The sequence below is a fragment of the Theropithecus gelada genome, chromosome 14 (genome assembly GCF_003255815.1).
Source record: "Theropithecus gelada isolate Dixy chromosome 14, Tgel_1.0, whole genome shotgun sequence".
Lineage (NCBI taxonomy): Eukaryota > Metazoa > Chordata > Mammalia > Primates > Cercopithecidae > Theropithecus > Theropithecus gelada.
In genome coordinates, this window is record NC_037682.1 from 103113991 (window position 1) to 103141507 (window position 27517).

A 27517-nucleotide genomic window follows, 5' to 3' on the forward strand; every position below is an offset into this window, starting at 1 on the left:
TCTTGCTGTGCGCGGCGAGGCCGGCGGGGATCCCGCTGGGCCCGGGGTGTCCTCGGAGGCCGCTCGCGCCCACCCATGGTCGGGCGTCCCCTGGTGAAATGGGGTCCTAGGCGGGCCCCGACCCCGCGACCCCGCGTCGGCGCTGCGGACCGTCCGGGAGCTGCAGCCGCGGACGCCCAGTGCTCGGTTTGTAGGCAGTGTCATTAGCTGATTGTACTGTGGTGGTTACAATCACTAACTCCACTGCCATCAAAACAAGGCACAGCATCATCCGCCGCCTGGCCGGGAAGAGGACGCCGGCTCTGGCTGCCCACAGCCTTCGAGAGGAGAAGGTGCCTGAGAAGCGCGGCGTCGGCGTGGGTCCCGCGCTGGCATGCTTCGCGAGCGCCCGCTACAAGTGCGAGAAAACCCGCGGTTTCTCCAGATACAGTTAAACTGTTAGCTCTCTCTCTAGGAGTCACAGAAGATGAAACAGTCTCATACCAGGAAAGCAAAATCCCTGGAGGTGAAGCCCCTCCACCCATGTAACGGTTAATACTGTATATGATTCACTGTGTCTGTTTGCCATTGTCTAGTAAAATATTCACCAAGCCAGCAATTCAGTTGATCTTCAACTCAACCAATGAATTGCCTGTCACAACGTGTGGGGGTACCAACTTGAGACTGCAATTTTTTTCTATGAGTCTAGTTACCAGGCAGTGTAGTTAGCTGATTGCTGATAGTACCAATCACTAACCACACGGCCAGGTAAAAAGATTTGGGAATTCACCCAAATGAGCTGCCTGTGCATCATCAATGTGTGTGGGGAAGAGGGGTGTTGGAAAATGCTGATTTCATCCATTGCCTATTAATTGCTCAGCCAAAATTTAAAAATCAACATTTTAGCTACTAAGAATACAGTGTATGTAATGTGTATGTATGTGGGTTTTTTTTTTTTTTTCAATATTCCTTCAGGCTCTTAACGAAAATTTTAGATATAATGGGGAATATGATTTTTTTCTTAGCTGATTGATGTATGTTATTATATGAACATGTGATTATTAACTTCTTGAGACTATATTGTTACTAATATTTTGGAACAATAAAGTGCCATAAAGACATAAATTGTGGTTATTGTCATGTGTCCATTTCCTTTGCTAAATTGGCTTTATGATGTCCATCTCAGTTCCTGCCACAGTAATCTTAACTTTTCTATCAATGAAGTGGTTAAGTTGTTCCTGCCATGACAAAAATCTCCCGGGAAAGCTATTCACACACACACACTTGTTAATACTTTTATAAGAATACATTAACAAAATTTTTCATACTTTTTTTTCTGTGAAGGGGCTCTGTCCATTCATTAAGATATATCCCTTCTTTTAAGTCATCATTTACAACTGTTGCAGTCTATGCAACTTTTAGTGGGAGTGATTAGTAAATGCAGTTACACTTAAAATCCAGATTGTTTCCTAAGATTTAAAGGATTCAGAATTTTAAAATCACAGAAACTATACACATGGGCATATATCTGCCCAGTTCAGGTCTCTAGCTCCCAAGGGCTAGGCTTTCAGCCATGAATTCTCCAACGCAACGTTCTCAGAACTTCCACGTAGCAGGTGCTGTCCCTGGCAATCTGATTTGGAAGGGGGGATTGGGGCGATGGGGCTGAGGAATTTACAGTTTATTTAGCTATTTTTGGCGGGGGAGGGGAGAGGATGTGGCAGGCCCACTGAGGATATAAGAAGCTAAAGTACTCCCCCACTGACTCCAACAGGACACAACCCAAAGTGTATGTTTTGACTCTTCCCTATCTACTCCAAGGTTTGGACTGGTCCCAAAACCTGATCACCACAGGAGTGGGCTTCCGACGGCCCCCACGCGCGTGGTGGATCCCAACACCTACCTAGGAAACCGAAGGCTGCCGGCAGGGGCTGGTACCAACTTGGCGGTTCTCGGAGGGGCGGGATGGGGGCGGGGCTGGGGGAGGGGCGAGGACGCTTGGAGGAGCGTCCTCAGTTGCCATGGAAACGGGACCCAGCGAAGAACCTAGCGGCCGAAAGGAGTCCCAGGAAATTTGCCCCCCGGGATTACTGGTATTTGCCGGCTCCTCGGAACAAGATGCCAACTTGGCTAAGCAGTTCTGGATCTCGGCGTCGATGTATCCCCCTAGCGAATCTCAGCTGGTGCTGCGCAGAGACAGCAGTCAGCGTCTGCCGGTGGCGCGGCGCCGGAGGAGCAGAGGGTCTGGTGAGTAGAGTAGCGGCCTCCTGTCAGTCACATCTGCCTCCACCGTAACCGGCCTGCAGATACCAGAGCCCCTTCCAGGAGAAATTGCAAGGGTATATACAAATAGTTATAGGTACATACAAATACATGTATAGTTCCTGAACCCTTCCAACAACCCTTCCACCCAAAAAGGATCAGTAGTATATTTGTTACATCTAAACACACATAAGTTTCCCTTAAATTATAGCATCTATTTGGTAAACAATATAGAATAATCTGAGGAAATGCTATTTGTTGGCTGAAAGGATAGTTTACACAGTTGAATTCAAATACACAGTTGAATTCAAACACGAAAAGCCCTGGAGAAAGATGAAGGTGGAGTCAACATTACCAATGAACTTCCTGGACCTGGAAGCCCCTAGTGAGGCCTAGAATGTGGAAACTGTTATGCAATTGTTATGGTATAAAAAAATTCAAACGCCTTTAATGTTGTGGTCTTTTCCAATGATTTCTTTACTTCCCTTTTGTATTTTTTAGAGAACAGTCACTCCTCGCAGTCTTCTCACCTTGTGAGTAACAGTAAGTACCAAGTTTTATGCCTTTCAGCATTCTGACTCCTAGGTTCATCAGAAAATAGGCAATAAGTACAAGGGTACTACTTTACACTGTGGTATAACTTTCTGAATTGCACACCTAAGTCCCTGCTCAGGGACCACCCTGTTTATCCAGAGGACAATGCCTAAATTTATTTAACAGTTTGAACAGGAATGTAGAAATTGGAATCTCTGATCCTGCAGATATTTTCTCTTTTGAGACCTTTTCTTGTCTCTGGACTAGAGCTTACTCATCATCTAAAGAGATTAGAGGTTCCCTGCAGCCATAGCTAATTCATTCAGTCTCTAATTATTTGGAAATCTGGTTTATAAAGTTTCAATACACCACATGTACTTTTGTTTACCTTCCTACTCTATGTATTCCCTTTCAACCTGTATCCAATTTTATATCAATTTTAGTATAAAATCATTATCAAATTATTTCAGATTGAATTTGACTTTATTCCGTCTAGAAAATAAAAACATCTTCGCCGAAGCCCTAAAGATACAGGAATCTGAGGAGAAAGTAAAGTATCTCCAAAAGGTAGGCCAATATTTCAGAAGATCATCTGATTGTCATTAAATGTCTAAATAATCTTGACTTTTTAAACACATGCATATTTAAAAATCTGCTACTTCTAGTGCATCAGCTTCAGCAAATTAAGGAAAACCTTTATTAGAATTTCAATTGAAAATTAAATTCTATTCAACATTGGCTATTATCAATCTCAGCAAAAGCCCAAGAATGTATAGGAACAACAGAACCAGAGAGAAACAGAAAGAGGTGGAGTCACACACTTTCCATCCAGTAAGGTCCCCAACCATATACAGTGTTCTGAGAACAGAAATAGCATGAGAGGCCAGGTGCAGTAGCACACACCTACAATCCCAGTGCTTTGGGAGACCTAGGCAGGAGGATCCCTTGAGGCCAGGAATTCAAGACCAGCCTGGGCTACATAGTAAGACCTCTATCTCTACAAAAAGAAATTTTTTTTAATTTGTTATGCCTGCCGGTGCATACCTGTAGTCCAAGCTACTTGGGAGGCTGAGGCAGAAGGATCCTTTGAGTCCAGAAATTCAAGGCTGCCGTGAGCTATGAGCTCACCACTGCACTTCAGCCTGGGCGGCAGAGTGAGACCCTGTCTTTTAAAAAAATCATAAGAACAGGAAAAATCAAATAGAATTGATTGTCTTAATAGGTCAAAATTAAATGATCAGAGGAATGAGTCTGTCATCTAGACCTGTTTTGACTAAAGGCTGGAATTAAACACATTGGTGTAGTCAAATCAGCTGAGCACACTAGTCTTTTTGGCAATATCCTTTGTTTGCTTTTCATGATACAGGCATGGCCTTTAACTCAGCAATTAATACAGTGATTTATAGAAACATTTTGTTTGATTAATGGATAAAGTACACTCCTGTAACTTTTCCTATACTGTAAAAGCAAAGATAGAGAATTCATTTTGGCTGAATATCTTTAATCATTGGACATATTGGCAAACTCTGAAAGACTTATCGGGAATTCTACATAAATTACAAAACAATGCATTTGAGTTTGTTGATCACATTAATTCACTTTGTGGACTACTGGTGATTCCCTCAAACAAATTAGGTAATTAGAAATAGTCAGCATTTTATTCTCTCTTTAGAATATTATGTACTGTATATTTATATCCAGACTATAGGGAGGGGAAAAGCCTAATTTTCAGTGAATTAAAAATCATTAAAAGTCAACTTCAGTGCTTTTGGAATTTAATTTTCATTTTATTTCATTTTAAGAAAGGATTCTAAATAAAAGGTTAAAGACAAACTATTATAATACATTTCTATCAGCTTTTGTCAAACAATAAGACAATATGATGTGAATTACCAGTGGAGGTTATGCTGATAGACTCTTAGGCTAATAATCTTAGAACTGGTTTCCTTGTCTTGGCTCCTTCTATAAATTCATATTAATTACTAAATTCCACAGATATTTATCGAGAACCTGCAAGTACTACACTAGCTGCTGGGGATCCAAAGATAAGATGTGGTCCCTGATCTCAAGGAGTATACAATCCAGTGGAGCAGACAGCCAATTAAGTCAATAATTATTATGTATTATAATATGATAGATGCATGCACATAATACTATGAGAACACATTGAGGGACATCAAAATCAGGTGTAACAAATCAAGAAAGCTTCCCAAAGGTGCTGAGTTTTAAAGGATTTATAGTTTATTAGACAAAGAATATGCAAAGCAATCCCTCACAATGTATTAGTTGTCTTCCTAAAATCCAAATACGATTGTACTAGCCCTCCTGCTTTTTTTTTCCCCATGGCTGCCCATTTCCTTTACAAGCTCAAGGCCAAACTCCTTAGCATGTTTGAATTCCTTTCCAATCCAACCCTAACCTGTCTTCTCCTACCACTCTCCCCACTTTCTCCTATGCTCTCACCCCAACTCTGTATAGTTGGATCTCAACCACATAGGCCAAGGAACACTGTTTACCCCCTTCACATATATGCTCGCAAAGTGATGAACAGGAAAAGTATATTTTTGTTATACTTAAACATGCATAGTATCTGCCAAATTCATATTAAGCCTAGTGGTTCTGCATTGCAATATAGAAGATGATTCCATTTGTTGAGAGTAGAAGACAAGAGGCCTAACAAAACAGTAAGGCAGTGGGAAAGAAAGAGAAGTTACTGAAACTGCCTTCTTAGTATATGGGGAAACTTAGTCAGTACTATCTAGTACAGTTCAATTTGAACAATGCCAAAATACAAAAAGGCAACCAAGAGAATCCTGAAATAACTGAATGCTCTAATAGATATCCTGAGATAATATAATGTAGTATTCATAACCAATTATTGAATGTATATTAGGTACTATACACTAAACTAAGTAATTGACATACATTAACTCATATACTCCTTAAAATAGCCCATTATGATTATCACCATTTGGCCAAACAAGGCCTAAAATGATTTTCCAAAGTCCCCACAACTGGTAAGTGGCAGAGCAGATTCAAAGCCTGCAATCCTAACTCCAAAGTCCATGAAATTAATCCCATAATAGATTTGTTGTATCATAATGATTGCTGACTATGGCATTGTTCAGGTATGCTGCCAAATATTCTAAAATTCAAAACTATGGTATGAATACAAATGTGAGAAACACTATTCCCAGTTCTGGAACTATAAGCTGGTTCTTCATTCTGCAGTGCACTTTCATGTATCCGCCTGAAATGTTCTTCCCCATCTACCTGCAAGGCCTAACTCAAATGCCAGCTTCCATGAAGCCTTCTCAGGGGTTACCCAGAGACTAGCAGAATAAATAGATTTCTTCTCTGTGCTCTCACAGCAAGCCACATATCCTTTCTCATAGTATTTGTACAGTCTCTGAGGTGTATTGCAGGTCATTGTGTATGTTTATCTCTTTCCTCCTAGATTACAGGCACCACAGTGTAGTAGATTTTGGAGACAACAAGATGGGTTTGGAAGCCTAACTCTGCCACTTACTATTTGTGTGACCTTGAGCAACCAGTTTAACTCCTGGGATGCTCAGCTTCCTCATATATAAAAGAGAAAATGATTTTTTTTAAACATCCACCTCATAGAGTTGATATAAGGTATGTGAAGCGCCTGGCCACAGTTTACCCTCAACGAATGCATTCTATAAAGGCAGGGGTCATGTCTTATTGGTTAACCTAGTGGCTTTTTGGTTATTGAAACTCAGTAAATCTTTGTTTATTGAATAAATAAATACATAATTAAATGAATAAAAGAGTAAATGAAGGCCCTATATACTGATATTTCAATTTTGTTTAGCTTTTTCTGCATAGACTCATCTGGCAAATTTTTCAAGGCTGATAATCTTTACAAGAATATGCCCAAAATCTAATCTGTTAGCACATCACCTCTCTCCCTAGTTCTGCTTTATCTCATGGGTTATGGATATAATGGGAGGAATCGCGACTTCTTGTAATTATTGAAACAGAATCTGGTTTTGGATACCACTTTTTTTCTAAGTTGATAATGTTGTCTCTGCATTGCTGCCACCACCATTCTAGAATTTTTAGCTTGATGTTAGAAAATAGATGAGGATAGGGTATCTTTTTAACTAACAAAACATTTACAATGATCTATTTAAGAGAATCTTCTACATGTTTTGAACACATGCACTAATAAGTAAATTCCAGGTATAATTTTCATCTCAAATTGGGAAAAAACATTACCCATAAATTCTCTTTAAGGTTTATTCTTCCACTTTCTCCTTAAAATTAATGAAAATCTAGAATTTAATTTCTCTCCTGAAAGTACCTTTATAACCCTCTCTCCTCAATGGATATTGATTTTTCAGTTGTTACAGTTTTTTACACTTGAATATTATTCTCCATTTTGGAATATTTTCCAGGTATACATTATAACAAATGCTTTTGGTTAGTAATCAAAATGCTATTAATCACAACTGCTATTTCTGTGATGGATCTCCATGGCAGGAAATCAAAAACAATTGAGCCTGTCAAGATTAAATGGCTTACTATGTCCATAAAGGAAACCTCGCAGCACTGCACTGGACCATTATTCTTCCTTTGAGAGTTCTAAAGTAGTCCGAAAACATTATAATAAGTGGATAGTCAGCTAATTCTTTGAAATCATAAAACTAATTTGCTTTTTAGTTTTGCCACCTTTAAGAAAGCTCTTTAGCTGATTATCTCTTTATGAAAAGAATTATAAATAATTCATTGCTGGGAGAAGGAAGAAGAGGTCAGAGCAGTATTTGAAGGCATATGTGTAAATGACATATTTGGAAATGATCTGTAATCATAGTTTTAACATGAATGAATATAAACCAAAGGTTTTTACAGGGAAAATATGCAATCTGCAGAACAACATCCCAGGCATGCTCCTTATTTGGGAATGGGGTTTTAATCTGTTCTATTACACTTTCTACACAACCAATAATGTCCATAGTATAAGTCTTCCTCAAAAGTTTGTTATATGGCACTTCCTTGAACCAGAAGCAAGTTATGCTAATGATGAGAACATTACAGTAGTCCTCCTTCCCATGATTTCACTTTGCTTGGTTTCAGTCAACCATGATTCAAAAATATTAAATGAAAAATTCTTGAAATAAGTAATCCATAAGTTTTACATTGTTCGCCATTCTGAGAGTGTGATGAAATCCTGTGCCATCCCACTTGGGATATGAATCATCCTTTGGTCCAGTGGATCCATGCTGTAAACATTACATGCCTGTTAGTGACTTAGTAACCGAGAGAGAGATCACATTCACATAACTTTTATTACAGTATATTGTTATGTGCTCTGTTTTATTATTAGTTATTATTGTTAATCTCTTACTGCATCTAATTTACAAATTAAACTTTATCATAGGTAGTATATATAAGGGAAAACATAGTATATCTAGGATTCGGTACCATCTGCAGTTGCAGGCAACCACTGAGGGTCTTGGAATCCCATCTACCAGCATTGCCCTTTAAATGAAATTCATGCTGCAGCCATTTTGAACTACAAGTGTGTAGTTCCAAGAACCCAACAAAGTGTTTCATTTTTCTGTGACATTGAACCTACAGTTTCTTCTGCCTGGAAATGCCTTTCTCCCATTTCTTCCCACTTAGCTAATACCTACTTGTATTGAACTGTAATCTGTATTCTCAGAAGAAAAAAAAAAAATCTTAGAACTTCAAAAGGTTGTATTTTTAGACACTGAGTCATGAAAGTGGAAAACTTTTTAACATTATCAACTGTTGGATTATCACTTTCAAAGAAGTGAAAGGGATACTTTGAATCATTATAAGTCAACTTCAGAGAACCAAAGCAAAAATGTAGGGAATTTCCTCAGTGTCATTGCCAAGATGCTCAGATAAAAGAAAATCCTCTTTTGTGTCAAAATGATAGGGATCGACTTCCGAGACAAACCTAAAATTTCTCAGTAAGTGTTACCTGGCTTTTAGTTTTGCTTTCCCACCCTAATATAATATTTATAAAATTCCTTTTCCTCCATAAAAGAAATACCAATAGGAAGTGGTGGATTTTCCCTTCACCAATAAAGGATGTTTAGTCATTTAAATTATTGTTCTTCTCTTCCTAATTTGTCAAAGCATTCAAGTGGAAAAGTCATAAAAACAGACTGTGCATTTATAGTAACAAGCAAATATTTTGATAGTAAATGATAATTAAAAGATTATATTAATGTACATATGTTTTATGCTTTTATGTCATCCATAAGTACCATTTTGTTTTCAAGTTATTCAATGTTGGGGAACATTTTCAGTCGACAGATGAGGTTCCCCTCTAAATCTTCTTTAGTAACATCTACAGTCTGTAAAATCATAATTAGGAAAGGAATGAGATGTGGGATCAAATAGCTGAATTTGGCTACTCTGGGCACACTGCCTATGTGGTAGCCCTGCTCTGCAAAGAGTAGTTAAAAAAAAAATTTTTTTTTTGCTGAATTCATTTGTCCCATATAGACCCAGCCTCAGAGTTCTATAGGGACATGCCCCAAATGCATCTCTTCCTCTTTTTTCCAGAGATCTGTGTATTATATCTTCTATACATTTCACCTTAAGAACAAAATGAAAAACACTTTAAACGCTGAGCTAATATTGGGCAAGGATCCACATTTATTATCTGTTCATAAAAACATAATTAAATGAAACTATTAAATGCAAAATGAAGCAAAAAAGGATCATGTACATTTTTCCTTTTTTAAATTAATGCAGAACTATCTATTTGGTTCCACTTACATGAATCCTTATTGTTCAAATTAGTAAACACTTTATAAGCAGCAGGGCAAATCAAATCGAGTTTATTGAAGAACTGGAGTGATTCTGTGGATCAGGTAACTCAGAGAATAACCATGACACATCTGAAATTAAAGCCATTATCCACCCTTGTACTTTGCCTCTATCTAAGGCAAGATGAAAACGTTCTTAGGCAATTATATCAGAGCTAGATAATAAATGATTGATGTATCTATATTTACTTCACTTTATCATTTTCTGTGATAATGTATTCTAGTCACATAAAGTGTGGTCAAGAAAGCCTCAGAGTCTGATGATATAGTCATTTGTCTAGTTCACTCTTGAAATTGAACAGTTCCCAAGCCACTGTATTGGCAATATAGTAAGACCCTCATTATTCATGGATTCCTTATGTGCAAATTTGCCTACTAGCTATAGTTTATTCACAACCCCAAAATCAATACCCATGGCACTTGCATGGTCATTTGCAGACATGCAGAAAGTGGTAAAAAAAAAAAAAAAAAAAATTGAAGCCAGGCACGGTGGCTCATGCCTGTAATCCCAGTACTTTGGGAGGCCAAGGCAGGCGGATCACCTGAGGTCAGGAGTTCGAGACCAGCCTGACCAACATGGTGAAACCCTATCTCTACTAAAAATACAAAATTAGCCAGGCGTGGTGGCACATGCCTGTAATCCCAGCTACTCAGGAGGCTGAGGCAGGAGAATCGCTTGAGCCCGGGAGGCGGAGGTTGCAGTGAGCAGACATCACGCCATTTAGCCTAGGCAACAAGAGCGAGACTCCATCTCAAAAAAAATTTTTTTGAGTTGCTCAACACACAACGTTCACAGCTGAGGTTGAACAAGGTGATGCTTTGCCTTTGTGTTTCACTCTCATAACTCCAAACAAGAGTCTTTTTGTTATTTCATGCTAAGCGTTTTTTGTTTGTTTGTTTGGTTCGTTTTTTTTTTTTTTTTGCTCTTTTTTGGTGATTTGCTGTTTAAAATGGCCTTGAAGTACTGAGGTTCCTAAGTGCAAGAAGGTTGTGACGTGCCTTCTGCATAAAATATGTGCATTAGATAAGCTTTGTTCAGGCATGAGTTACAGTGCTATTATCATGAGTTTAATACTGATAAATCAACAGTGTATTTTAAGGTGTCTTTAAACAGAAACACACATACAACAAGGTTATATATTGTTCCATTGATGAAACATTATGACCAGCGGCTGGCAGGAACCTAGGAGGAATGGTTTAGTATTCACTGATTCAGTGTTTGTGGTGACATTCTAGAACATAACTATGACAAACAATGAGAATCAACTGTACTCCTAAAACTGGTTGAATCACAGTTTAATATACCAAGACTTTCACTATCTGCCTCCTGCCATACCTCCCCAGCCTCATCTACCCACCATCCCCCTTAAGTGCAATTCATATTATAGCCATTTTGAACCACTTATAGTTCCAAGAACCCACCAAGGAGTTCTGTGACATTAAACCTACAGTTTCTTCTGCCTGAAATGCCTTTCTCCCATTTCTTCCCATTTAGCTAATACCTACAATTAGCTGTTTACAGTTCAATAGTCATAGTCAAGCCTTTTCTCACCCTCACATATCTCCAAGTCTGATATAAATGCCTCTTTCTTTAATTCTGTAGGACCCCAGGCATCCCCCTGTCATCATCCTTGAAATATAGTTCTGTGGTGTCATTGATCTGTTTCTCCTGTAGCTTCCAAATTTCCTTAAGGTGAAGGACCATGGGTTTTTTGACATTATAGTCACAGGGCCTAACAAATAGGTGATCTCCTGACCCACCAAATAAATGTTATGAATGAATAAATGGATTATCTAACTTGTCTGCACCAAATTCTGCATGATAGCCCAGTTCCTCGAGCTACGTGTCATATGAAGTATTCATTTAATAGGAAAACTTGCAAGAATATATTAACCAAGACCCAGAGGCCTCACAGACTCATAGGTGCTGAACAGACATGCAGTCAGTTGAGCAAAAGGATGTGGGAGCAACAGACAAGAATGGAAGTACATTGTGCTCTGTAGGTCACAGAAGAAAGTCACAGTAGATGAGCAGAGCATTGCATGTTCTCCAAAGGAAGTGATTCCAGAAAAATTTGATAGAAGTTTTAAAACATCATGCCAAGGTTTAACAGCATGTAAGAGAAACCCTGCCATGGGCATTGGAATGTAGGGTCAGGAGTGGAAAATAGAGCAGAACCCCTGTCCCAGAGAATCTGGAATGCTAGACAAGAAATTGAGACGAGGAATTGGACACAGGGGACAAGATAATATTCCATATACTAGAACTTTGGTACCAAAGAGATGCTTGGCCAAAAAAGGAAGGAAAGAAAGCAGCATACTGGAAGCATATACCCTTCTCCCAACTCCAATCACATTGCTTTATGTTTGTGTCATTCCTTACTGCCATATGCAGAAAACCCAGAAAGTTTAGAACCATCAATACAGGAGACAAATTGACCTAACTATGATTATTTTGACTTTCTTGGCCAAGTCAAAAAAATATTCAAAAATCTATTTACAAACAGTTGATTTTATTGTTGATATAAGCTTTGACGAATAGCTTTTTAAAGAAAATGTGCATATTTTCTTTTTCTTTGTTCTTTTTTTTATTTTTTAGACAAGGTCTCACTCTGTCACCCAGAATGAAGTGCAGTGGCATGATCATGGCTCACTGCAGCCTCAACTTTCTTGGGTTCAAGTGATTCTCCCACCTCAGCCTCAGCCTCCAAAGTTTTTGGGACTACAGGTGCACCCCACCACATCCAGCTACATTTTTTGTATTTTTTGTAGAGGGAGGGTTTTGCCATGTTGCCCAGGCTGGTCTTGAACTCTTGAGCTCAAGCAATTTGCCCACCTCGGCCTCCCAAAATGCTGACATTACAGGCGTGAGCCACCACACATAACAGGAAAATGTGCATATTTTCATTGTAACAGTAATTTAGCAATTTGTTTAAAAAAAACCCTAAAAGTTATTTAGGATAAACTTTGAAACTTTTATTATAAAGGACACATTTTTGGAGCACTGAATAACTAAAAATAGAAAAAAGATAGTTCTTAATTATGGTTATGTTTTATATATTATCTTTGCATTCTCTGGAGTTTCTGGTCATAAATGCTGCCAATAGATAAAATAGCTGGTAGTATAAGTGTAGACGTTAGTCTGTATGTGTGAAGTTGGATTGGACATTGTTTAGGTTTTACTCCAGACATGTAGGCACCCTGCACTGAAATCATGGAGCCGAGTTGAACTTTACAGAATGTTGGCCAGAAGCAACTGAAAACTCTGTAGGCTTCAAAAGAAATCTAGGCAAGTTAGAGGTCAACACTGAAAAGGCAATGTCAAGTTCAAGCAAGAAGGGCCAAGCAAAGCCACAAACAGTAAAATGAATCATGGGCCCAAAGGATGGGAGAATTTTACTTGGAAGAATTGTGCAAGATTCATTCAACAAATATTTATTGAGCACTTCTATGTGCCTGGCACTGTGCTAGGCACTGGAGTACAATGATGAACAACAACAAAACATGTTTTAACCCATTTCCCATTTAGAAAATAAAAGTGCAGCTCGCTGCCAGCACAGTGTTCTCGGGGCAAATGGGAAATGGGTCAAAGATATGAACTCTGCCCTTATATGAAATTTGGAGTCTAATCAGGGAGAGAAATATTTCTGAAAGAATTACAGTGATGTTAGGATAATTTAATAGGGTGGTATTGATCCAATCAAGGGAATCAGGGAGGATTTCTACAAAGATTAACCAGACTAAGATTTAAAGGAAGAACAGGCATTAACTAGGTCAGAAAGACAGGGTGGAGGGAACATTGGAAGAGCATTCCAGACAGCGAAAACAGCACGTGCAAAGCCCCTGTGCTGGGAACAGGCACCGCGCATGTCAAAAGCTGAATGGCTAATGCGGTAATGTGGGAGGAAGGTTGGGCTCCAGTAAGAACAGTAAGAAGACACTGAAGGGTTTAAATTGGGGAATGAGAATATCACATTTGCTTGAGAAAGATCAGCAGATTGTAATATGGAGAATGTATTGAAAGTGGCCAGAGCAGAAGTGGAAAAACGACTGGTGGCCATCACAAAACTTCAGTCGGGAGGTGATGCGATGTGATTTAGGATCATGCAGGTAGATGAGAAAGACCAGATAGATTGAAGGGATAGTTAGGAAGTAAAATAACTAGTAATTAGGGTTATATACTAGATATGGAAGGTGAGGTACAGCAAAGTATCAAAGATAACTCAGTTTTCTAGCGGCTTGTATAACAGGATGGGTAATGTCATTCTCTGAAACAAGAAACATTAGATGAAGATCAGGTTTGGGGATTTGTAGGGGAGGGACTACAAGTTTAGTTTAGACTTATCTAGTTTGAGATGCCTTTGAGAAAAGCAGGTGAACTGTCAGGCCTGTGAATACATGGGTTAGAAACTCAAAGAAGAAGTACGAGCCAGAGAAGAAGTTTGAGGTGATCTGTGTGGGGAATCCCTAACCTCTCCTTCTTAAGTCCTTATGGGCAGAATAGGAAAGACATATCTGAAAGATGAGGTCAGTATCATTCACCCACTCATCATGTCTGTATAACCAGCAACAATGAAAATCTTCAAGACTCAGTAGTCTTTGCCAAGGAAGAGCTTTGATAATTATTGCAAACTGAATCATCAATAACATATAATTCAATCATATAGAGTTATCCTCAATATATGTATACTTTGTTGAATTTTAAAATGCAGTGTTCGTTTTATGCTCATATTTTCTCAATATTAAAATACAAATCTCACTTATTACTTTTTTAAGATAAGTACCTTTTAAAGCAATATTAAAGCAGTTTTTAAAATCACTTATACTTCTGCTCTGCATGCATTTTGTCTGTGCATAAATGTTTTAAAATCTACATTCTTCAGGCAATTATTATTGGTAAAATATATGTAACAGAACTAAGAAAATATATGTAACAGAACCAAGAAAATACACATTTTTTTCTCACAACAGATAAATTCATACTTGATTGAAATCTGCATTTAAGAAAAATTGTATCGACTCCCTCTTATGTAATGACTAATTTTTTTCTCATTTTAGTAAGTTGTTATTTTTCAAATGAAAAGTATATATGTCAGACCTAGGAACTGAGCCAAGATCAAGCAATTTCCAGGAGGTATAGAAAGGTGCTTAGATCTGCATCTTTTTCCTGCAAGTCAGCATTCTTCCTTTCTCTGATTAATAACCCTCTAACATCTTCCATCCACTCCCATAGATTACTATAGTTAGGTCTATCTTTTAAAATCAGATTATACTGGAGAAAGCCTTCTCACTGATTATTCAGCCTGTCTTTTAAAGCACATAGTAGATAATTTGAGGTCCAACAGTTCTGTATCTTATTATTAGAGTAGATATAAATTTCCTATATGGTAGTTGTAGAATCAACATAGCAGATCTCAGTTAATAAGCACAGGGAATGGTAGTAAATTCATAGAGTCAATTCGTAGTTGAAGCATTCTGTTATCAAAATCAGCAAGCCAAGGTGCATACTGCTTTTTGAAACCATGCCCAAATGTGAGACTTTTTAAAACAATAAATGGATAAAAACCTTACGTCAATCATAATTCTCACCTTCCTCATGATTACATTTGTAACATAAAAATGAAATGGAACCCACTGAGGAGTCAGATTCTTTCTGAATATGAACTGAAATTCCCTAGTACACCTATAGACAGTTAACTCTCAACCGCTGGGATAGAATTAAAAATTAAGGCTAGGTATGGTGGCTTATGCCTGTAATCCCAGCACTTCAGGAGGCTGACCAAAGTGGGAGAATGGCTTGAGCCCAGGAGTTCAAGACCAGCCTAGGCAACATAGGGAGACCTCATCTCTACCCCCCAACCAAAAAAATTCATTTTTTAATTAACTAGGTGTGGTGGCATGTGCCTGTGGTCCCAGCTACTCGGGAGGCTGAGGTGGGAGGATTGCTTGAGCCCAGGAGGCAGAAGGTGGAGGTAGCAGTGAGCCCTGATCATGCCACTGCACTTCCACCTGAGTGGCAGAGCAAGACCTTGTCTCAAAAAAAAAAAAAATTTAAATTCTGGAGCCTCAAGGAAATAAAAATCAGATAATGTTCTCAATTTCTGTCAAACCATAGAACCTCGGCTCTGCCTAGGTAATATTCTGAATTTGGAATGTAATTCCCATTTTACAATTAATTTATAATTTAAAATCCTTGCATAAATATTTCATTTACACTATGATCTTAGAAAGCTCCTCGGTTTATAAATACCACTATAATTCAACTATCTTTACCCTTTAGCCACATTTTGCAAAGAGCCACATGATACCTTTAAATAAGTAAATTAACTGTGATCAAGGCTGAGCTCAAGCTGGATTAGCTCCACCTGCTGTATTCTGATAAGCAAGCATTTTCTATGAGAATAAGAATGTTTCTGTGAGAGGAGAGAATATATTTTTCTTCTTCACCATGGTTAATAACTCATTTTTAGAGTAAAGACTGAATGAAGAAACCATTCTGTCACTGTGTGTGTGTGTGTGTGTGTGTGTGTGTGTGTGTGTGTGTTTGAAGTCTGTGTGTTTGAAGTGTGGCAAAAGAAGCACAGGAAATGACGTCCAACAGAACTGGAAATGAGTTTGAATCCTTGGCTCTGCCAGTTACTAGTTAGTTAAGTGACCCTGATAAAAGTTGTTCATTTTTACATGGTTGAGTTTCTTCTACCTGTAAAGAGGTAATAATAGTAATGCCCACCTCACTGTGCTATAAAGATTAAATTAGGTAACCTATAAGGAACTCACACAACGCCCAACATCTAGTAGTTAATCAGTGAAAATTTGTTTTTATCTTCTCTGCTTCCCCCTCTTCCTTTTTTTTCAATCCTTTTTTTCAATTCAAATCATGATTGAAAAATAAAATTTTAGCAGGCTCAAAATAAGCATTAGTATTAAATGGAAATGCTTTGACTAAAAGGGTAACTCTCAAAGGATGATGACTAGATTACTAAATGCATGATCACTCAAGTATCCACATCCTGATTAAAAGACACAAGATTGGCTTGCTCATAGTGTTAAAATGAGACTCATATTATTTTCCCTTAATCATATATATATATATATATTTTTAGATGGAGTCTCGCTCTGTTGCCCAGGCTGGAGTGCAGTGGCACGATCTTGGCTCACTGTAACCTCTGCCTCCCAGGTTCAAGCGATTCTCCTGCCTCAGCCTCCTGAGTAGCTAGGACTGCAGGTGTGCACCACCATGCCCAGTTAATTTTGTATTTTTAGTAGAGACAGGGTTTCACCATGTTGGCCAGGATGGTCTCGATCACCTGACCTTGTGATCCACCCACCTCAGCCTCCCAAAGTGCTGGGATTACAGGCATGAGCCACCGCGCCTGGCCCCCTTAATCATATATTTAGTTATTGCCTGCAAAAAGAAAAATTACCACTGAAGTTATATTTTGAAATTTCAAACACAGAGCAGAAATGTGTGGGCAAAGTTAATTAACCCTTTGTAGGTAAATAAAAAGTAATTAAATTTATTATGATGCCTTCCTCAACAAGTGTAGATTAAAAGGTGAACGTCATAATGATTCTGAAAGTCTAGAAGTGGTCTCAAATATAACCCCATCGGAAATCAACTGGGAAAGGAATTTTCAACCATTTACTTGCTTTACAACACTTGCCAGAAACCTATGAAAAGGCTAAATTACTGAAGCTGAGGCACTATTGGAAGTGATGAGTAATACAGTGACTATACTCAAATTAACCCTAGATGAACCCAATTGATTAGTCAATGGTAATTGAAATTAGTTGAGGTGATAGAGATGGTCCTACTCTGCATAGGCCTATAGGTTTTTTGCCTGTTTCCTTTTTGTGTTTGGTAGATAAAATGGCCTATTTGTTATTTCTTAATTCTTTTGGTAAGTTTATTTTCTCTAGGAAATTTTTCATTTCATCTGTATGTTCAAATTTACTGGTGCAAAAGACTCATAGTGTTTTTAACACCTTTTTCATCTCTGCTGTAGCTCTAGTTATTACCTCTTTTCATTTCTAATCATTTGTATCTTTTTCATAAGTAATTATGCCAAAGTATTATCTATTTTAATAGTCTTTTCAAAAAAACCAACATTTAGCTTGATTGTCCTCTATCTTTTTTTTTTTTTTTCTAGTTATCCATAGTTGATTTTTATTACTTCTTCCTTCAACTTTGGGTTAGTTCTTTTCCTTCTAACTTCCTTCTCTTTTCACTTTGTTTCTTAACTTTCCACTTTCTTTCCTAATATACAAATTTAAAACTATAAATATACCTCAATGTTCTATTTAGCTACATCTCATAAGCTATATAGTATTTTCATTATTATTCCATTTTAAGTATTTTACATTTCTATTCAGATTTCTAATTTGTCCTATTAATTATTTAGAAGTATGCTTTTTAATTTTCAGTGTATGAGGTCTTTTAACGGTTTTTATTTCTAACTTAATTATATTGAGGTAAAAAACAAAGTGCCTATCTTCCACTAAATCAAGTTCAAATAGAGATATCTTTATGTCAAGGTTCTCAATATCCCATTAACCTGTCCTACCCTTCATCTCTCTAGTCCTCAAAGCACACACCTTGATTCAGTCAAGCAAGGCTTATCACCATGATCTTCATTTATTTTTAAGTGGACTGCTATCTTCTTTTCATCCCTGTGTATAATTTTTTAAACAATTTCAATTTTTTTTTTTTTTTTTTAGATTCAGGGCATACATATGCAGACTTGTTACATGGCAATACTGTGCGATGTGGGTATGAATGATCCTGTCACCCAGGTAGTGTGCATAGTACCCAATAGGTAGCTTTTCAGCCCTTGTGCCCCTCCCTTCCTAACCCCTCTAGTAGTCCTCAGCATTTATTGCTCCCATCTTTATGTCCATGTGCATCCAATGCTTAGCTCCCACTTATAAGTTAGAACATGTGGCATTTGGTTTTCTCTTCCTGCTTTATTTCATTTAGGATCATGGCCTCCAGTTGCATCCATGTTGTTGCAATGGACATGCTTTTGATTCTTTTTATGGTTGTATAGTATTCCATAGTGTATATGTACCACATTTCCATTATCCAGTCCACTGTTGATGAGGACCTAGCTTGATTCCATGCCTTTGTGCATAATGTTTGTTATAATCATTTTAACCTAGCCCACAGCTTCTTTAGCTGCCTTTCTCCTTTTGATGAATTATTTTTAAGTCCATAGATTATTTATTTTGGAGCTTCTTTAAGGTCTTCTGAAATTTTTACATGTTTAAAATATCAAAACTTACATTAATATTTTAGATTTAGCAGTTGGATTTATGTAAACATCATTTCCTTTGTGTATTTTTTCACATTTTCTGATGTCTATACCATGTACATATATTGCACTTATAGTCAATGGAAAGAATTTTAAATGTTTTTAAATTCTCATTTGAGTTAAAACATTTCCCTCAGTATTTCTTAGTCTATCTTCCTAATGTTTTTTTCTCTCCAACTATCTGCTCCTCTCCCTACATAATATTTTTGAGAACTAACTGCATGCACTAAATGTATTTTGTGTGCATTGCGTCTTACGCACATTCTTATTTAATCCTGAGAATAATTCTGTTGAAAGCACTATGATTGCCTCCATTTTACAGATGAGGAAGCTGAAGCTGGAACGTGACTTTTTCAAGGTCACACATCTAAACTATAGTATAAGGGTTTGAACTCAGGTCCATCTGACAGTGGAGCCAAGGGGTTTAACTACTATCTCATACTGATTTCAAGAGTTCTTTGATTCTTTATGTGTTGAGATGATTGCCAAGTATCTAAGCAAAGAACTGATCCTGGAATCAATTCAATACCCTTGTAAGACATTTTTTATATTATATTCAGTAATTCAGCTTTCATACTATGGTAATCAAGAGAAAATTTCTTCTGGCTATGTAGACAGATAATCAGAGAAAAACACTGCCTCTTTTTTTTTTTGAGACGGAGTCTCACTCTGTCACCCATGCTGGAGTGCAGTGGCACAATCTTGGCTCACTGCACCCTCTGCCTCCCAGGTTCAAGCAATTCTTCTGCCTCCGCCTCCCGAGTAGCTGGGACTACAGGCAAGCACCACGAAGCCCAGCTAATTTTTGTATTTTTAGTAGAGACAGGGTTTCACCATATTGGCCAGGAATGGTCTCGAACTCCTGATCTCATGATCCTCTTGCCTCAGCCTCCCAAAGTGCTGAGATTACAGGTGTGAGCCACCACAGCTGGCCCCTCGTGTTATTTTTGATGAATGTTTCCGTCTAAAAATTTCAATCATAGTCCAAGAAAGAAATGCAGTTTGCATGTGGGAACCATGTCTTGAGAAGAAAGGGCCTTTCTTCTAAAGTCTAGTGTTTATTAAGAGCTTTTTTTATCATTGAATATTAACTGAAAAGAAAGTTAGTAACACACCAGAAAATTCGTGGTCAGAAGAATTTGCACTGCATATTTAATAACAAATCATACCTTAAACATCTCTCCTTGTTTCTCCTTTCCTCCCTCAAACTGTATTCACTAACTGAACCATAGGTCACAGGTTGGATCATAAGAATTCCTTCATGCCTGTACACAAAAAGCAGACAATCTACCCTCTTTCTTCTTACTCTTTTCAAGATTTTAAAAGCACTGAAAGAAAAATTTTCTAATAATAATAGTGTTATAATAGCTACCATTTATTAAATGTTCACCATATGTCATGCATTTCATTAAGCAATTTTTATCTCCAATTTTCACAACAACCTTCCTCACAGATTAGAAATCCACAACTGGGATTGTGGATTCTTTGGTTTACCCAAGATCACAAAGCTCTAACTTAAAGATCAGTGATTACTGCACAGTTGTGGTGGGGAAAGGAGGACCAGGCGGGAGAGTTAAGCTAGAACTTGACATTCAACACACAGCGGAACTAGGATTCAAACCAAATGTATTTGACTCCGCTAATACATATTGCCACTCGAGTCATTTGGCTCTGAAAAGTCAAAAGGAGAGAACCAGACAATTTAACTCTTGAGGTGACACTAAAATTCATTAACCATCTATGAGACATTAAATGTATATGTTATATCACATCCTAATTTTCTGGAATCAATTTTATTTCACAATTTATTTTTTCAGGAATACTGTATATATAAATCATAAATAAAATATATAAATATAAGTTAATATTCAATGGTCAAAGATGTTCTATGGTCAAAGATGTTATAAATATAAATTCTGAAACCCTTGTATTAACAATTAATTAAACAATTATAAAGTCTTATAAATATAAAATTCCATTAACAAACCCAAGCAAAACACTATAATTAGAAATGAAAATTTTTTGTCAATATGAAATTAAGAAGTAAGTTATGCTTCCTTACTAATAATATAAGTTATAAGGATCTTCTCTTACCACTGAATTGTATTTAGCTTTCCTGGCAGAGATTTCCTGGAATATTCCACAATGTTTTTGCTTAGATAACATAATTGTTTACACTAGTTTTGTTATTTATTTCCAGGAAACATGTCCAGGAGGCAGAAATCAGATCATTTTTGAAATATTTGTTTCTGGTGTATTATGTGATATGTGATATTTAAGTATCAAAGTCATTTATAATAAAAAAGAACTTGAAGTCAAGGAAAAAAATGAATGAATATATTTGTTATTCTACTATTATTTTTGAATCTTGTAACTAAATGTTTGTCTTTTTATATTAGAAGCACAGGACAATATAACTTGTCCATGATTTCCCAATAGTGACACAGAAAATAATCATATAATTTTATTCATAGGGGATTTTTTAAAACTAAATCTACCCACTGTTTAATTTCACTTTCCAAAACTTTTTGTGTTTTGCTTAGGCCAGTAATTGTGGATTACACAGTACAATGATTGCATTCATACATCATGACTCAATCAATTCAACAAAAATTCATTGAGTATCACATACAAAGCACTGCTAAGCTCTAAGGAAGGATAAAGAGATGAGTAAGATTCTGAAAGAGACATGATAGCAACTAAGAGATAAAGCAGAAGTAAGATCAATACCATAATAAAGGTATAAAGTGCTACGTAATCACAGTATGAGAGCAATTAATACTGATTGAATACATGTGTAATGGAAAAGTTGGAAAAGAAACTAACATTGAATACCTCCATTGAAAATATCCCAGGTCTTTACGGACATTATTTTATTCAATCTATGCAAGTTGACAGATATTGTGAAACAGTTTTCAAATGTACTCTGAATATTTTTCTTTCAGTAACTGTGATATATGTTGCTTAAAACTCAAGTAAAATGTAGAAATCCTATCTCAAAATACATAAAATTAAAACTTTGTAGGCTTATAAAAGGCAAGCTTCATACCACTTAAACAGAATGATGCAAAGCCAAAGCACCCAGTTCACCAGCCCAGATACTGATTACAGCTGCCCGGCGAGGGCCCCTGCTCTGTGTGTCTTGATGGATCATGCCTGAGGTTTCTAGCTTCTTTGGCAGATGAGCCATCAGGACTGGGGAACTGCCCTGAAGAAGTACTTAGCCACCCAGCAGCTTCTGGGGCTTTGCACACGCTGTTTCCTCTGCCTTAAAAGCTTTCTTCCCCATCTTGTCTCCATCATTATCTGACGACTACCACTTTCGGGTCTAAAGCATAGACATCACCGCCTCTGGGACATCTTCTGAGTCCCCACCCCTACTCTTAATTAAGTGTCCTTGATCTTCAGTTCATTCATTGTACCCTATATTAACCCCAGATAGCACACTTGAAACTATTTACTTGTCTTCTGCTACGTAAGCCTGCAGTCACCTTGCAGGCAGAAACTGTGTTATGTTCAGCCACTAACACATAATGTTACCTCATAGGCGCTTACTACGGGTTGAAATATGCCCCCCACATGCAAAAATTACACTGATGTTCTAACCAGCAGTACCTCAGAATGTGACCTTTGGGTCTTTGCAGATGAAATTAGTAAGATGAGGCCATAGTGGAGTAGGTTGTGCGCCTAATCCAGTCTGACTGGAGTCCTCATAAGACGATTGCCACGTGAAGACGGAGACACAGAGAGAATGCCATGTGACAACAAAGGCTAAGATTGGAGTTATGCAAGCCAAGGAATGCCACAGCTTGCCAGCAAACCACCAGAAACTAGAAAGAAGCAAAGAAACCCTATAGGTTTCAGAGGGAGCACAACCCTACCAATACCTTGATTTCGGACTTCTAGTTTCCCGAACTGTGAGACAATAAATATTGTTTTAAGCCATGCAGTGTGTGGTACTTTGTTACAGCGGCCCTGGGAAAGTACTCAATAAATTTAGGCAGATGACAGAATCTGCACCAGGCTATGACAAATCTGTGTCTATTCTCACTTCTTACTTCTTTCTTGCAACTTGATCTAAACAGAGTTTCTTTGATTTTATCTGGCCATTTGAAGTTACAAGTTTTATTTGTTTGATGTTAGATTACCAGGCTTTTCTTTTGTTCTCATATACACCAGAGGTGATTTTCTGCCTGGCTATCTCCAAAACTTAATATAGATGAATTCTACGAAAAAAATAGAACCTATATTTGCCTATTTTTATAGTTCATATATTGATAAATCTTCATGCCTGCACTAAGTTAGTTTTTTGCACTTAGGTAAACTCACCTGAGAATGGGCAGGTCTCAATATCTAAGCTAGAAACAGGAGAAATGAAAGAATAAAGCTTTGTTGCCCTATGCAAGCAGCATGCTGTTTGAGCTTGCTAATGCTGCTTCTTGCCACCATTAGTGGCAATTTAGTGTGATGGTCAATCGCTTGAACTTTGTTTCTAAATGGAGCTAGGATCAAATCTGGTTCTGCCACTTAATAGCTTGGGTAAGTTATTTAACCTTACTAAGCTTCAGTTTCCTCACCTATACAATGGAGTAATAGTACTGTCAAACTTCTGAGTTGTTATAAGAAAATAATGACATAATGTCTATAAAGCTGTTATCATAGCTCATGTGGAAAGGTCTTAATAAATATTCGTTATTTTTAAAAAGTTAGTTATTATTAGGTGGGAAGAAACCCTCCATTTAGGGTCAATTATGTAAAGCAGCATTTTATTATTTTACAATAAAATTTTACAGCATTTTAATATTTTACAAAAGCATTTTGTAAAGCAGCATTGTCTTGAATAAAAACAGGATTTTGGCACAAACAAAAACATATAAATATATCTTGGGAAAAATATTTTAAAATTCTGCCAATACAAGATGAAAATGGAAGAATTCTACCTTCCATAGGCATAAGTCTTCATTATTGAGTCAAGATACCCACTTTTTTCTTTCTTTAAACAGGCTAAAACAAGAGAAGAGATTCTCCAACTCTTAAGAAAACAAAGAGAAGAAAGGATCTCGGTGAGACCAATAGTGAGGCATTTGGATAATCTATCTCAAGGGATGAATTGTGGCAAATTTGCAGAGGTTTTATAGATTGAACCCTTAAATCTAGCTAGCTATAGTCCAGAGCCATCGATATACCAGAGTGGGGCAAGGTACAGACATCAGATAATTTGGCAATCGTTGATAAATCAAAACTGTCTCCAGAGTTTGCAGCCCTCCTGGCATAAGAAATGAGGTATTATTGTCAGTGGAGTTTATTGTTCACATATTATAAAGCTGTAAGATATTAACATGGGCTATTTTGGTGCTAATATTTGTTTACAATGATTGAGCTTGCCTAGATCATACAAAAATAAATGTTAAATGAAGAGACACAAACCTAGTAAAAATAGTAATAGCATCTTGTAAACTTGTGGATGTACAAAACACACACTCCTAAATAAACCCCAAACTCCCTAATGTGCAACATTTCTGACCCCACCGTTTCCGGATTTAAGAAGCTAGTCTATAAACTCTGATGATTTTACCTCCGCTTTTTTTCAAGTGAGTGAATTGCAGTCAGTGCAAGAAGTAAAATTTTACCTTTTTTGATTTTTGTTTTGTTTTGTTTCAGAAAGAACTGATTTCCCTTCCTTATAAACCAAAAGCCAAAGAACACGAAGCAAAGTAAGTTGACTTCTGTCAAAAATATTCTCTCACCTTTTAACTTACTGTGTAGGGAAGCGCTTCTTTTTTCTTACTTTGCCACTTACCCTTAAATCTTCTAGAAACCCACCCCCGTATATTACAGATTTCTTGCCTTGAAAAAACTTTCTTCTCTGCATAGCTATTAAAGCCTGTGTACGAACTTGTCAGTCTGTGGAATATACAAGCATAAGTTAGTGCAAAACGGAAAGCAGCTCAGCCTTGAAGCTCTGTGCACATTCTCTGTCCCTCCCTTACCATCCTGGGCTATATAGCCACCAACCGTCATGCCCTCCTGACTCCACTATCCCCTATCCACACCTGGCCCACTTCTTTAGTGAATCAGCAGGTGTTTGTAGTTCACCAGCTCTGCGTGGGCTAAGGTTGCTAAAACTAAGTTCATGTAGCAAACTCTCAATGATGAGGGAGTAGCCTTATCTCTGGAATAATGTTAGAGCAGGACTAGGACAGTTTAAGTCTAGAAGAGTTTAAAGGAAATAAGCAAGCAATAGTTAATCACTAACGCACCCCTAATAAGAAATCTCTCCATTTTTGTATTATGACTAAAAACCAATGTGGCTAACTCAACATTAATTTGACAAATATTCATTTTCATACTACATTCAGGGAGAAACAGTTAGAAAGTTATAGAATTTTGATATTTCTCTCATTGGTATTGAGGCTGTCTTTAATGTTATCAAAGTAATACCCTTAAAGAAGAAAGTATATGTCCACACTAATTTTTTAAACTTCCGGAAAAAAAATAAAAAGATCATTTCATCACCTAGCTATATTATCTACACAATGCTCAGCAACCTAATTTCTCACTTTTTAGCCAGACGATTTGACTCAGCTTCTACAGATGAAGCAAAACTAGCCCAATCAAGAGTGACTTAACGATACCAATAGTGGATGAAGACTGCTACTTAAATAGCATCAATAGATATGTCTGGGTGCCTTAGATTTCTGCATGTATTTTTACAGAACCTTCCTGTTACTACCCATGTTGACCCATCTAATAATAAAACATTTCACAGCTTGGGCAGATAATTCTGTTAATAATTTAAATAATTACTTAATTCCTTTTGTAAATTAACTTTGTCCTGCATCCTGAAACTTTGAATTTCATTCTATTCTGCTGTGATATCTTCTTACTATAAACTTCTTCTAGTTACTCTTTTTTTTTTTTTTTTTTTTTGAGATGGATTCTCACTCTGTCACCCAGGCTGGAGTGCAGTGGCGCGATCTCAGCTCACTGCAACCTCTGCCACCCAGGTTCAAGCAATTCTCCTGCCCCAGCCTCCCGAGAAGCTGGGATTACAGGCGCCTGTCACTGTACCCAGATAATTTTTGTAGTTTTAGTAGAGACAGGGTTTCACCATTCTTGGCCAAGCTAATCTTGAACTCCTGCTCATGATCCACCCGCCTCAGCCTCCCAAAGTGCTGGGATTACAGGCGTGAGCCATCAGGCCCGGCCTCTAGTTACTCTTTGTGCATTCTTTGGGTAACTAATCATGCACTACTCTGTGCCCATATTTTATAATTATTTAACTCTTATTATTGCTTGCATTATTTAACTTTTCCCATATTTTTTGTATTGTCTGTAACTATCTTGTAAGGTCCACGAGGAATTGGGTCACCCAAAGTGCCAGCAAACTGCTTACGTGCTAGACTTCAGAAAGTATTTATAACAAAGAGTTTAGTTTAAAAATATCATGTAATTCAGTGTTAGCCAATTTGGAAAGTGATGTTTGCATACTATACATTGATTTATAAACTTTAAAAACTATTCTAATTATTTTAGACACAATTGTAAAATAATTCCCTTACATACACAGATGGCCCCTTACCGTTCCTCCTTCAACAGATCTTCTTAGTATAATCCAGGTCCTCTTCTGTTAGAAAGAAGGAACCGGAAAATGAGTTCATAGAAAGGTTTTAGTGGCAATATGTTTATTATCCATCCCAGAATATTTGCATTTTAAAAGAAGTCTGAATAAATAAAACAATAGGTAATCCAAAAAACTCAATTGCCAATGATTAAATCTCAGGAGTCTGACTCTCGAATAAACAAAACACATTTAGGGTAGGAGGGCTCCTGTACCTCCAAACCACACTTCACAGTATCACAACCACTTCTCCCACATACAAGTTTATACTTGGTTGCAAAACCCAACACACAGAATCCACAACAGTGAATTTTTACTGGGAGAATTTTCGAAAGTTGTTTTCATGCTACATCATGTTCACAATGGCAGAGTTCTGTGTATTGGAACTGACTGAAATTACTACCAACAGGAAAGTGGTATCAGAGTCAGATAAAGAAGGCCAAGAAGAAGTCAAAGCCTTGGACTAATTTGCTTGACACATGACAGAGGATGGCTCACTTATATCTTCACTTTGGAAACAACCTTCTCTTAGATCAGGATCATTGAGATCACTGGCAACACTATAGTAGACAAAGAAATACAAGTTAAATATGCAGATTTCCAGGAATTTTACCAGTTAGTGAATACTTGTGTTAAAATAAAGAAATAAAGGTTACATATGCAGACTTCTATGAATTCTACCAGCTATTGAATATTTGTGTCTATTTTACTTACTGGGTACTACTGTTTGACACCACACCATACATCTCTTTCATCTTACCACATTCTCAAACTCCTATTTATCTTGTTTTCATTTGAAGAGTATTTCCAGAATTTCTATTCTAGATCTATATTATGACTATCAGGTAAGCAAGAAGCAGGGGCTTTATGTGTCTTAACTTGTAGACCACCAGTAAAAACAATCAGGAAATAGGAATGAAAGGGCAGTTTTGAAAACTTCAAGTCTACTTGCTTTAATAAGAAAACCACTTAGCAAA

At 37.3% G+C, this 27517-nt stretch overlaps 1 protein-coding gene across 2 annotated transcripts; it reads left to right on the top strand.

Moving 5' to 3' along the window:
• The first annotated feature begins 2000 nt into the window (after positions 1-2000).
• On the top strand, positions 2001-27213 carry C14H11orf88 (chromosome 14 C11orf88 homolog). 2 transcript variants are annotated; one of them, XM_025357617.1, is made up of 7 exons: positions 2001-2226; positions 2743-2784; positions 3272-3342; positions 12208-12288; positions 23923-23982; positions 24581-24633; positions 26950-27209. In XM_025357617.1, exons 1-7 carry the CDS (start codon positions 2001-2003, stop codon positions 27005-27007), a joined length of 591 nt encoding a protein of 196 aa, XP_025213402.1. In that variant the 3' UTR covers positions 27008-27209. The 2 variants fall into 2 exon arrangements, with proteins under 2 accessions (XP_025213402.1, XP_025213403.1); XM_025357618.1 differs by lacking the exon at positions 12208-12288 and having other exon boundaries at positions 26950-27213.
• Positions 27214-27517: the final 304 nt, after the last annotated feature.

Coding starts and splice junctions, on each gene's coding strand:
- C14H11orf88 (XM_025357617.1), top strand. CDS start 2,001: ATGGAAACGGGACCCAGCGAAGAACCTAGCGGCCGAAAGGAGTCCCAG. Junction 2,227..2,742: donor CCGGAGGAGCAGAGGGTCTG/GTGAGTAGAGTA, acceptor TGTATTTTTTAG/AGAACAGTCACTCCTCGCAG. Junction 12,289..23,922: donor CTCAACTTTCTTGGGTTCAA/GTGATTCTCCCA, acceptor TTCTTTAAACAG/GCTAAAACAAGAGAAGAGAT.